Source organism: Onychostoma macrolepis, chromosome 03 (genome assembly GCF_012432095.1).
Source record: "Onychostoma macrolepis isolate SWU-2019 chromosome 03, ASM1243209v1, whole genome shotgun sequence".
Taxonomy (NCBI): Eukaryota; Metazoa; Chordata; class Actinopteri; order Cypriniformes; family Cyprinidae; genus Onychostoma; species Onychostoma macrolepis.
Window position 1 is genome coordinate 37,743,420 of NC_081157.1, and position 12,868 is coordinate 37,756,287.

The 12,868-nt window shown below is 35.9% G+C and overlaps 1 protein-coding gene across 3 annotated transcripts in view; it reads right to left on the reverse strand.

The window, feature by feature from the left end:
* grap2a (GRB2 related adaptor protein 2a) overlaps positions 1-7,773 on the reverse strand; it is a 13,233-nt gene extending 5,460 nt beyond the window's left edge. Inside the window, exons 1-6 of one of the 3 annotated variants that reach the window (XM_058770411.1) lie at positions 7,639-7,771; positions 3,111-3,235; positions 2,722-2,796; positions 2,234-2,356; positions 1,363-1,454; positions 845-964 (exon numbers count right to left, since the gene is read on the reverse strand). In XM_058770411.1, the coding sequence (XP_058626394.1) occupies positions 845-964; positions 1,363-1,454; positions 2,234-2,311 (290 nt within the window). In that variant the 5' untranslated portion in view covers positions 2,312-2,356; positions 2,722-2,796; positions 3,111-3,235; positions 7,639-7,771. Of the gene's footprint in view, positions 1-844; positions 965-1,362; positions 1,455-2,233; positions 2,357-2,721; positions 3,236-7,638 lie in introns of all 3 variants that reach the window. The other 2 variants (XM_058770409.1, XM_058770410.1) reach the window with 2 other exon arrangements.
* Positions 7,774-12,868: the final 5,095 nt, after the last annotated feature.

The window sequence follows — 12,868 nt, forward strand, 5'->3', positions numbered from 1 at the left end:
ATGAAACCTAACTGTTCACACTTATTTCAGTGTCATGTGACAGACTGATGTATAAAAAAATAATCTCACTTATAAAAAGCTATGCAGTCATTTGGCAGAAGCTTCTAACTTATTCGAGTTTGATTACCAGCCCTCAGGATGTATTAATGTCCAGCAATTTTTAATAAACTGCCATTAACAAAAGCTGCACAACCCACTTTCTGCACTAGAGGGAACCCTCACTCATACTCTCTCTCGCTCTCTCTCTCTGCATTCAGTTTGGACCTACTGTACAGGTGATTTATGAGAGGATGGCTGAAACAAATGGACTGTCTGACCGCTGTAATAAGATGGATGTTATTGATGCATTATTGATGGACTGTTTCCATAGGCCAGATTCGGTGTGTGTGGGCCGAGATGGTTCAGGTGTGAGGCTCTAGTCTATGAGGATCTTTCAGTCTCATGGCTTAAAAAAGACTGATATTTGTGGGATTACAGATGCACAGCATTTTAAGGGTGACGTTCATGCACTAGCTGAAATACTAACACTAGGCTAACAGGACTGTGACCTTATCTCATTTTTTTGTTTTTATATTTTTTTCTTCTGCAGAACACAAAAGAAGATATTTTGAAGAATATTGGTAACCAAACATTTTCGGTTACCACTGACTTCCATTATACTGACGAAAAATGTTGCATAAAACTAAGAAAGTCATACAGGTTTGGAAGAACGTGATGGTGGGTAAATAATGACAGAATTTTCAATTTTGGGCGAACTATGCCTTTAAGCAAACGCATAGGCAAAATCAAAATCTGCAATCCTAATATAAATCCACTAATTCTATTCTCTCCTCATTTTTGTTACCTGACTGAGATGGAGAAGTCTCCAGGGGAACTCTGGCTGCCACGGATCAGGAAAGCACCCACCTCTCGGGACATGAGTATCTCCTCAGCCGAGCCACGACCGGCGTTCTCTTTGTACCAGCTGTAGAATATTTGGAATCCAAATACACTTTAGTGTTAGTTTAGGTCTTTTACTCTCTCTCTCGCTCTCTCTTTATCTATTTTACAATAACTCACGATATTAACTACTACACTCTTAAAAATAAAGGTTCCAAAAGGGTGTATTTGCAGTGTTGCCATAGAAGAATTTTTGGTTCCCAAAAGAACCTTTCAGTGAACAGTACCTAAAAGAACCATTTTGAAGAACATTTAAAAACTATAAAAGAACCTTTTCTGCATTTGAAAGTTTCCGTTGATGTTTATGGTTCTTCATAGAACCATTGATGCCAATAAAGAACCTTTATTTTTAAGAGTGTACATGCTCACAGGTTTTTTGCATGTGGTAAATAGCAAACAATAATATCACAAATATAATCTCACCTCGGCGTCTGCATGTCAACATAGTTTTTAGGTATGAAGCCCTCATGACCATGTAGCTCTGCCTTGAACCACTCGTCTTGATATCCCAGGATCTGTTTAGAGTAATATTTGTTCAAATGAATATAAGCCCATTTCTTAAGCCCTCAAAAATGGTAAATCATAATTATGAGATTAATAAATCATAATTGTAACATAAAAAATAAAATTATGACATAAAATCAATTTTGACAAAAGGACTAATTTATGACAAAAACATAATTATGACTTAAAAAGCTGAAATTATGAGATAAAAAGGCATAATTCAAAATTAGGACTTTTTATGTTGTAATTTTGACTTTTTAACTCATAAATAGGATTTAGGACTTCTTATCTTAGAAATCCAATATTTTATGGTATGCAAGCATGATTTTCATACAAATGTGGTATTATTACTTAATTTATTTTTTTTAATTATTGAAAAAGTTTCAACAGTTTTGTTTATTTTCGCAACTTTCACCCCACTGGCTTGATAGGTCCAACTTTGCACCTACATTTGTGTTTAGAAACCTCTCAAACTTTATGACATCTTGAATGTCATTTTCTTATCAGTCATGGAGCATCCCAAGAATTGTATAAACCCATGTTCGGCAAGTAATTTTTTTTCTTTCTGCGAAGTTTCCAAGAAATATAGCTGGACTTCTTGTCTTATAAATACTTGTTTTTACTGTTTCCTCTGTACACTGTTCCGTTTTTTTGCTAGCATCTGTAATGCTTTTCATGTGGTGGTCAATGCAAATCGTGCACTGAGTGGTCTTTGAAACCCTTTAATCGAGGGCTTCACAACTCTCCAATCAAAGTAAGTGTTTGTGCATTAGAGTACTCTATCACGCACCTTTAGAATGTCTCCTTTCCGGAAGCTGAGCTCATCTTCTGCTTGGCCATTGAAGTCATACTTTCCTCTGGCCTCCATGGTGAAATACTGAGAGCTTGAACAAAGGGGAGGGTCTACAAGCTGCTATAAATGGGAGGAGACACAGAAAGATTATAGGTTGGAGAAACCAGGGTGATAGAATGAAGAAAATGTAGAGTAAACCTGTTAACCTCAGGCTTGTGAAAGACCAGAGAGGACAAACTCCTGCAGATGTTCTAGCTAAGCAGAAGTGCTGCGGTTAGCTGGCTAGTGGTAGTTGTGTGCAATGCAAAAGTGCACCTTTATTAAAGTGAAGCAAGTTGGTTCAAAAAAGGCCACTCAGTACTTTTCATGTTTCAAGTTTTGACCACTCACAAAAAGAAAAAAAAGGTTTTAATAGGGGGAAAAAAAAATAAATAAATAAATGATTGTATTAACCTATAATTGTGAATGAAGAGGTCACAACTTACTATAATACAATGCCTGTGATCTGAGGACGTTGAGACGCTTGAGACACTGGTTTCAAGAGGCCATCACAGCGCCACCTAAAGAAAAGACAGAGACAGTTGAAAATGAACAAACTAAAATGAATGAAAGACCATAGATGTAGCCTACATGAATGTGCTCTATTGTATATTCCAGGTCTTCTAAAGTCAGACCATATATTTTGAGTGGAAAACAGACACACAAGTCATTATTTACAGATTCGGTAGGCTTTTTAAGCTTTTCTTTCAGAGAACTAACCCTTTAAGCCTTTCCCATCATAAACAAAAACTCCCCCGTTCTCTTTGCAATGGGTGCATGGGAGTTATTCTTTAAGACAATGTTTTTAAGCAAGTTGGTTGATGCTCATATTAACCGGATTGGTTGAGAAGTTTAAAGGTCCTCTCTGTTCTCCTCTGAATTGGGCTTTTCAGAGTGAAGAGGAAAGGAAGGGATGCTGGTAATCAGGATCATTTCCAGCAGGATCAGGAGGAAGGAGAGCTGCACAAACAGCAGAGGAGGAAATGCAGATTAAATTATATCTAATTACTACAGTATGATGCATGTCCTTGGCTTGCCCATCCTCCATTTGAGATGGTGACCATACAAGAGAAAACACATGGGCAAACAAGAAATGTGGCGTTGGCTCCCTATAAGAGGAAGTAAACACAAACCTTTAACCCTTTGTCAACTTTTAACCCTTAGTTGAACACAGGTTAATCAAGTCTTCTATCTGGGTCATACACTTACTTTGTGGGGCCAAAATTAAAACCATTATTCACTAATAATCATCTAATCTGCTGTAGCTCTCTCACAAGTAATATGGATTATTGTTCTGGTACTTTTATGGACTCGTTTTTTAAACTCGACAGCCCCAGTCATCATTCATTTTCACTGAATGAAGAAAGGTGTGTGAATAGTCTGACTTTTCTTTTAAATGGTTTACTAAACTGCTATTTTTGGTGAACCATCACCTTAAGTTTAACAAAGGGGTCCCCGAGCAACACAATTATAAGGTACCAAAATATTGTAGTAATAAAACTGAGCCTTACATAGAACCCAAGCATAAGCAAGACTGTAAGACACTGACAACTATATACACCTTAAACCTTCTTATGGATCACATTATGAAGTTCTTAACATTTTTAAAAATCCTATGGTCTGTCTGACTCAAAAAAACATCACTACAATACACATTATTCCTACATGGACCTCTGTGAACAGCAGGGGACATTTCATCCAAAATTTTTAGTACATTCTACGAGTGTAGTAGTTCATTGCATTTCATTTTTCGATATCATTTTCCACTCCCCTCTTTGACACCAAATTAAACCGTCTATTTTCACTTCTGCGCATTTAAGAAACAGGCTCATTTCACACAGGCTCAGGCTCTTTATCACAAAAGACCATGGACAATTTGATTCTTCATAATATGTTTTTTTTTCCTTATAGAAAATTGTTTCTTACTGCTAAGAATAATGATCTGCAGCTAGCATTGTGCGGCATCTCCCTTTTTCGTTCCTGTAAATACAGGCATTGAGAACTTTATTCTCTCAATAGCTTTGATTTCAAAGCGTGCTGCATCAGTGTTTGCAATATTGTCTCATAACCCCGCGACTGTACCAACAATAAATGAGCTGACGTATGCTTTCTTCATAAAATACTGTCCATTCCTTCAAAGAAATTAATGTGCATCTAATCGTGCCTCTTGGATTAGATTACCTACAATTTATAAAAAAAAAAAAAAAAAACACTACTAATTTGTACTATTTTTCCATATGGGAATATTCCAGAGGTTTCTGTAACATTTTTTTATATTCTAATGCTTTCTGGAACATTCCAGAACATTGGTGGGACGAGTCATAAAAGACAAAAATCATCAAACTTCTGAAGTTTTTGACAGACTCGCTTTTGGTAACTGTTTATGTTCAACTGTTGTTAGCGAAAGTATTATGCATGTACCATGTAATTTTTATGCATAACAGATTAGCTTGTATAAATTGTCAACATATTTATATGTATTTTTTAGTTTTCATGAACACTAGTAATATGACTTTCAAATTCAGCATGTCAAATTCCATAAAGAAACATTAAAAATAAAAGCGAAACAAAACTTTTATGAAAAATCTGTTAAATCTCATGCAATGTTTTTGACCTTATTGTACATGCTGTGTTCGGCCGTCCATGTGCTGGTTTGTAGTGTCCTACTCCGACATAGCTTTCGATGTCATCTATTTCAATTTGTCACCTCTAGATTACACTGAGCCACACTCTGAGACATGGATTTGAAGTCGTCTGATCCCTCCCTCTCCCCTCTGGCCTTGTGAAAAACCATTTCTCAGATGAGCAGCGATTAGATGTGAGAGCTGATCTGTCAGTCATGTTAATGTACTCTGTCAGTTGCACAGTGCTCAGTTATCTTTACCTAAACTGAGCTCCTGCCGTACTGCAGACGGGGACAGAGGAGACCCAATGATGCTTGTTCAAAAAGCAACAACTTCACATGAAATGAAGTGCAAATTGAGCCACATATGATAATTGGAAATATAATTTATTCCCTGACTGTAAGTGTTACAGAAACACTGTCTGCTCTCTTTTCAATGATGCACAATTAGTGAAGTTTGTGAAGGGGAGAGCTGTTCTGTTTTGGTGTTGTGGATTAAACCGACTTAATTTGACAATGAAAAAGAAAGAGAGAGAATATAATGAAAGAAACACAGAATACATTAGACCAAATTACATCCTTTCTTTGCATATAGATACTTTAACTAAAGTGAGTTAATATTTCAAGGTCCAACAAAAACTTTTTTTTTTATACAGGGTCCAAAAATTCATGTTGAAAATAAGATATTCAAAATATAATTTAAAAACTTATAAAAACAAAAACACTATAATTTAAAATGAGTATGACATATTCAAGACTACACTATTTCTAGGTCATTAATAAAAAACAAAGGAGATTTGTGAAATTGATCATGTGATTGTACATATGGTCAGAAGTTTTTCCTTCTATCAAAGCTCAAGATTCTCCGTGGATTGTCCTTAAATCATGTTGTAAAACAAGATCATCGGGTTTAATTCATGCTGCTGTCATTAAAGCAAAAGAGGTACGAACCAGAAATGAAGAAATTCTGAAATTTGCTGATATCATAATTCGTAATTAAAATTGATTAAATAATCCTTAACACTGTTAGTACTGTTGAACCTGTCACAGTTCATCCGCCCTTCACAGATCTGCACTCCTTATCATACTCTGTCAAACAATATCTGTAATATCAAGACTAAAACCATATGAAGAAATGAATACACCAAAGTCCAAATAAAAGCTGCATTTTGCCATTGGCTGTTAAAAACTGATCTCCTGTTTTCCCTTAAACTTAGAACACAGGCCTCAGGGTTCATGCAAACATGGCTAGATCAATACAGGCATTACAAGGAAGAAAGACAGAAAAACAAAAAAGCCATTTAAAGACTGAAAGCTGATTTGACTGCTGTGACAGGGGAAGTTGTTTTATGAATAAACACTGAGCTTTAGTCTCATTCCCTCAATATGTGTTCTCTTTGTGTTATGTTCTTTTATGGCAAGGCCCATTGTTTTCATACCTTAGGAATATATGCTTTGGGGAGGACTGTGCTGATTTACAACTGGACAGAGATTATGTACAAGCAAAACAAAATACAACAATTTGCACGATTTTGAATGTAATTTAAGATTTGATATCAAGATAACTTTATATTAGAAATGGGGAAATTAGAAACTGCAGTGGAAAAGCCTTCTGTTGTAAGCTATATATTCCCTGAGTTCTACATTCCCTTGTGTGTGTGTGTGTGTGTATGTATGTATACAGTCAAACCAAAAATTATTCAGACACCAGATATAATTTTTAATATCTTTTTACTAGTGAGTGCAGTACACTACAGTTCATTTATGTTAAATGAGGATGGCAAAATAAAATAAATTGTGACATATTATACCCAAAAATTCTTCATACAGTGGACTACAGTAAAATTTGGGATAAAAAAAAAAATATATATATATTCAGACTCTTTTACCTATCCATGTTTTGCTTAAGTGTTTTCTTTAACTGCTAATGTGACCTTTTTACACCACAGACTGAACAAAATTAAGCATTTCTTGGCAATTGGTTGACCTAAATTGGTATTATCTATAAATTTAACAGATGAATAATTTTTGGTTGATTGTAATCCATTGCATACCTTTCTATCAAAGTCATCTGACATTATCAAGATGAATTTGTTCTGACACAGTTTAACTCCTGAGTTTTTGTGATATTTCAGGCCTACCATTTCCTTAAGTAGCAAATAAACTGTGAGAAGGTGTCTGAATATATTTTGGTTTGACTATGTATGTATGTATGTGTGTGTGTGTGCATGTGTATGTACACCCACTTCTTTAATTCTTAAATATTACTGTTTTCCACATAACTGTAGCTAATATTACTGCTAGAATAATAGCAAAACAATAAAACAAAATACTTTGAAGTATGGGGGGGATCATTTAGTATTTTACATCATAGCAATATTTTAGCTATTTTTAAAAGGTATTGGACTTTCCAATAGGCTTCTTCCAGTGTTGGACATTGTCTGCTCTTCATTCACTATCCTGACCAGCATTAATATTTAATGTTAATTTCACACAGTAGCCTACGTACGCACACTTGTCTGCGAAACTAATTTTACACATTTAAAACATGTCTCTAAATCAACAGTTTAGTATCATGAGAAACATAAATGCATAAAAGTTTCAAGACCAGAAGCGAAAAGTTCAAACGAGCATCAGTGTGTCAGCGCTCTCGCAGTGAGTTGCAACTGTCAAACTTCACACATCTGTTTTGATCGTTTACACTTTTAAATACAACTAAAGGCAACCCAAATTACTTTACCGTAGTCTCGCTGTTTCACTGTCCGGCAACGAAGAAAATACAAAGCACCTGCAGCAGAAGTCACCGTCTCAAATCACCCAGTAGGCTACTCAACTGCTAGTCCGCTACCTGCATGCTCTGCTTGGCACACTATGCACTCACAAGAACGAGCGGAACCTTTGTCTCCGCCCCTTGAAAAAGGCAATGTGATCACTGTGCGAAATATTCAGTGACTTTCAACGGGGTTGATATTTAAAAAAAGAAAAAATAGAAATTATTGTTACTAATATACCGCTGGAGTTCGTCGTGCACAACCCAAATTGTCTTTTATAAGGTGGTCTTAAGCTATAGCTAAATGACTAAAATAAAACATTACATTTTGTAATATATTTTTCATGTCTAAATATATGAATATCTTGTAATGTAAATTTTACCTTGCTTTGAAAACATTTTTAAAACATATAACTGAATGTAAATGGAATACCACCAAATCTATTATTTTGATAGCATTTTAAAACATCTATAGGTAGCCTAATATGCGAGTTCCTATGTCATTTTGGTTTTTTGTTTTTTTCTGGTAAAGTGTTAAATAAGCCAGTCCGCATGCTTGTGTTTGTTTGAGTAATGTCTGCACTTAGAGAGAAGGAACACACAAGTTCTGCACTTCTGCTAGAGTGGCAAAGCATGCGACAGGAAACCCTGAGTTCAACTCACTGGAAGTGTGTGGTTTTTCTTGCTCTCTTTCTCTCTGTAAAACACCAAGATTGCTAGTCTCTATTTAAGCATTTTGTAACATCCAAACAAAGTTTTGCATATTCTATATTTCGAGCACATGCAATTTGATAAAGCTGGTTCCTGCTCAGGTTCATGGATGTTAAGATTTTGATAATATGGTCCAGGTCAGGACGTAATGTGCTCAGAGTCAGAGCATATGTGCTTGTGGTAGTTGGGTGAGGTTCCCGCTTTGCAAACCTTTTATGCACCTGCAGGAATCAGGCCAACACCTCAAGCCACATAAGCATCGACATGACAAAAAAATGATACCATGTGTTTTTTTGAATGTTTTAAGCAAGTTTAGTTTTTAGCAAAATGGTAAAATTACAGAGACATAGACAGAGAAGAAAGAAAGAAAAATGTGACCCCTCTGAAATTACTGTTGGTTAATATCCAGGTGGATCTGAGCCGTGGTAAATATGGGTTAGCTCCTCTTCTAACTCCCTTTCTGACAAATATCCTTCCTTGTCTGTCAATAATTACTGTAAGTTACGCTTCCTGACAGTACTCAGAACGTGACCTCAGGCAGGTCAGAATGCAGAAGTAAATGGAATTCCGCTGCTGTATCCTGACCGCCTGTTATATAATTATTCTCCAGTACTATCTATAAATGCATGCCATTATGTGTTGGTCACTCAGCTGGTCGTGCTTGGCCTAATGTACAGTAAAGGTCCTAAAAGCATCAATTTATCTAGGATACACCATAGAAAAATAATTTTTGAGAGTCAGATCAGATATTCTTGCTTTTTACAGTGTGCATGTGCTGGAGAATGAAATACTAAAGATGCATATTATAGTACACTGGAAACTGAGTTTTGAGGGTTTGAGTATGAAGTTTATCGCTTTTATCAGCAAAAGATGTGCTTCTTGACTCTAAGATTGCTATGATAAAACTAGTCAGAACCTGAGTTTTTTTCTTCTGCACAGTATGAGGCGGAGCGGAGATGGTTGGGAACTGTTAAACCGTTCTCACAGCAGACCTTGTTTTGTCAGAAAGGTGATTATTTATGTATCCTGAAATGAATGTTTTACTTTACAATCAGCGGTGTACGAGAAAAGACTGATAAGTAGCTTTGATATATGATTGAGATATTATCTCATTAACACCTCTGACTAATATATCTGACAGATGGCATCTACAACGGCATCCTGCTTCGCTTTCTTCAGTGGGAACCACAAGCTCGCACCTGGAAGAGAACACGCATATAAGTAATATTGGTTTAGGGGTAAGATTTTGTGCAAGAGAGGGACATATAATGATTGCATGATTTTGTGCCTTTGGCCACATCAGACAGATGTCTCCACTCTCCAGTGTGCTTATACATGAGAATAATATCAGTTTTGCTCAAACTGTGTTTCTTGTTGGTTGTTTGATGTCATGCACAGCCAGATCCAGATCAGCCAGATCAAAACTTCACAACTTTACTTTTCGTTAGCCTAGACGTATGTATAATTTAAATCACTATTTTATCCTAAATGAATCCTAATGAATTATATAATGTAACCTAATCATGTAGTGCATTTGCAATGCTGTTTACAAACCGTCATGCTCTAAGACACACAGAGGCAAGTTATCTGATCTAAATGTGCATCTAAATGGTTTCCAAGCAACTGACTAAGATATCAAATTGATTGATTTAATAAAAACAAGAATGATTTATTGTCCACTAGCCTATATGAACACTCTACATACAGTATATACACAACCATTTAAATGTTTGGGATCATTAAGTTTTTTTTTTCTTTAAAGAAATGAATACTTTAATTATCAAGAAATGCATTGCCTTTCATCAAAAGTAAAGAAATAAAAAGACTTTTACGTTGTACTTTTTTCAAAGAAATTATGTTCTTTTTTAACTTTCTACACTGTAAAAAGTGATAAGTTGACTTAACTTAAAAGAAATTAAGGAAACCCGTTGCCTTAAAATTATTAAGTAAATAATAATAATAAAAAAAAGTTAAGTGAACTTGACAATTCACTTAAATTTTTATTTTTTTAATTATTATTTACTTCATCATTTTAAGGCAACGGGTTTCCTTAATTTCTTTTAAGTTAAGTCAATTTATCACTTTTTACAGTGATATTCATCAAATAATCCTGAAAAATCATGGATTGTGAAGCGGTACAACTGCTGTCAAAACTGATAAAATAAGAATTGTTACTTGAGAACTAAATCAGCATATCAGAATGATTTCTGAAGGATTATGGGACACTTAAGACTGGAGTAAAGACTGCTGATAATTTAGCTTTGCCATCATACAAATAAATATTTTACATTTCAATAATATTTCACAATACTACTATTTTTACTGTATTTTTGATCAAATAAATCCAGCCTTGGTGAGCACAAAAGATTTCTTAAAAATAAACTTTTAAAAAATCTCACTGACACAATATCTTGGTATTGTGTCTACAATGTTCTTAGACAGAAGGTTTTAGGTAATTTCCTAGTTATATATGCAATAAAGTTCTTGGTGTGCAATGTTTTGTGGCAAAGTGGGAACAAAGTGAGTCAGACATGTCTTTTTCTCTGTTTCAAATCATGTCTCCTTTCTCCTGTTGGCATCGCTTGTTCTTGAGTCTCTGTCTAATGACATTTCCTCTTTTCCCTCTCAGCAAGGAAGAGCATATTCTCTGGAGTCACACTCCATGAAACTGTGTTAAATCCAGCTGAGGCTTCTCTCTTACTGTGATACGATCACTCACATTATCTGTATGTGTGTGAGTTGTTCTAGAATAACTTTATTGCTGACGATGGTGTTTTGTTTCCATGGCAACTGCTCGGACCCGTTCCCTTTGCCACTGAGGAGCTGAGGTGAGTACCCCGCATGCAGCAGATGGTCAGGAAGAGGAAACTGCTAAAGAGGCCAGAATACTGGCAAGAGAGAAAGAATGAGAGAGAGGGGGCAATTATCAATGGATAAAAATTATGAGCTGGTGCCGTAATGAGGGACAAGTGTAGTCATCCTCAAAACTAAAAGATCTGTATGTACCTGACAGACAGGGCCAAACAATCTTAGACCACTGAAGCAGATATCTATTTATACAGGCTATCCTCCCTAGTAAAATTTTGTCACCCCTTCATTGCTGTGCTTTTTTTTTTTTTTTTGTATTGTGGCTGATTTGTAGATTGTACACACAAAAACATTTGTATTTTCTTATTTTTGCCTATTTCCCATTCATTTCCTATGACGGTCATTTCTGACAGCGAAAAACATAAGTGTTACTATTTTTTACTATACATAAGTGTGAAATAATTTTTATTATATCTTTTTTTGGGGGGGGGGGGGGGTCGGTCATATAGTGACTGCCATAAAAGTCACAGAGTTTTGTACCATTCCGATGACGTAACGATTTTTTCAGTCTAAAATGACCGAACAACACCAGAGGGTTAATTCATATGTTTTCCGTCACCACTTCACATTTTACCCCTTAAACGCTGAGCTGTTTATACAATGCATGGATATGAGGCACGGGACTGTTGTCTGTTGCTAAGGATTTAGCATTTAGTAACAGTCTTACTCTTATGTTTCACAGTGTTTCGGAGCAGGGTTTCGTAATCAGGGTTTCAAATGCAGTGCTAACCCCGCTTCTAAATTAGCCTACAAATGTGAAATGTTCCTTTACGTGGAGTTAGAACAATGACAACTCCGGGTTGCCTTTTTCTATCTGAATATAGTTACATCCTTGCTGAAAGGAAATGCAGTGGGTAAGTTACATGTCTGTCTTTAGAAAGAGAGGGAGTGCAATAGAGAGACGAGCAAGATGGAGAGAAAACGTAATGGTTATAGCTACATTGGCTGAAAGCCACCTTATATCGTGTGTAATCAGTTCTGTGTCTTTGTGGCGACCTCACCAACCCACACTCAGGATGGCACAGAGCATGCTCAGTCAGAACTCATCACTTGAGATGTAATTAATAGCCACTAGCCACCAGGTCAATGTACAGACTGTGCTTAAGGAAGCTCCCTGGGGCTTTCCTGCTCTATATGGCTGGCTCTGGTCCAGCTAGGCTAAACACACACACACACACACACACACACATACACAGTCAACTGCTCAGCGAAAAGAGCAGAAGAGATAAATAACAGGCCCAGGCCTTTCTGCCCTTTATCATCACTTAAGGATCCACTAAAGGAATGTGGGATGGAATGCAGGGAACATGAAATGGAATTCAATGTAATTGCTTCATTATTCTACATGTTCTATTCTCCTGTTCTCCAAGCTAAAATTGATTCCAATATCATCATACTTTTGCTACAAGCTCTTGGGTAAACAAGTGATCACAATAAAATGAAATTTATTTCAACGTTCCACCTGACAAGTACATGTAAACTTGTGAAATCACACTGGCTATATTCAGACAAGAGTATACTGTATATTGGAAAGGTTGGGGTTGGATAGATTTTTTTTTTTTTTGTAAAATTTTAAAATATATCTCTTATGCTCACAATTTATTGGATCAAAAATACAGTT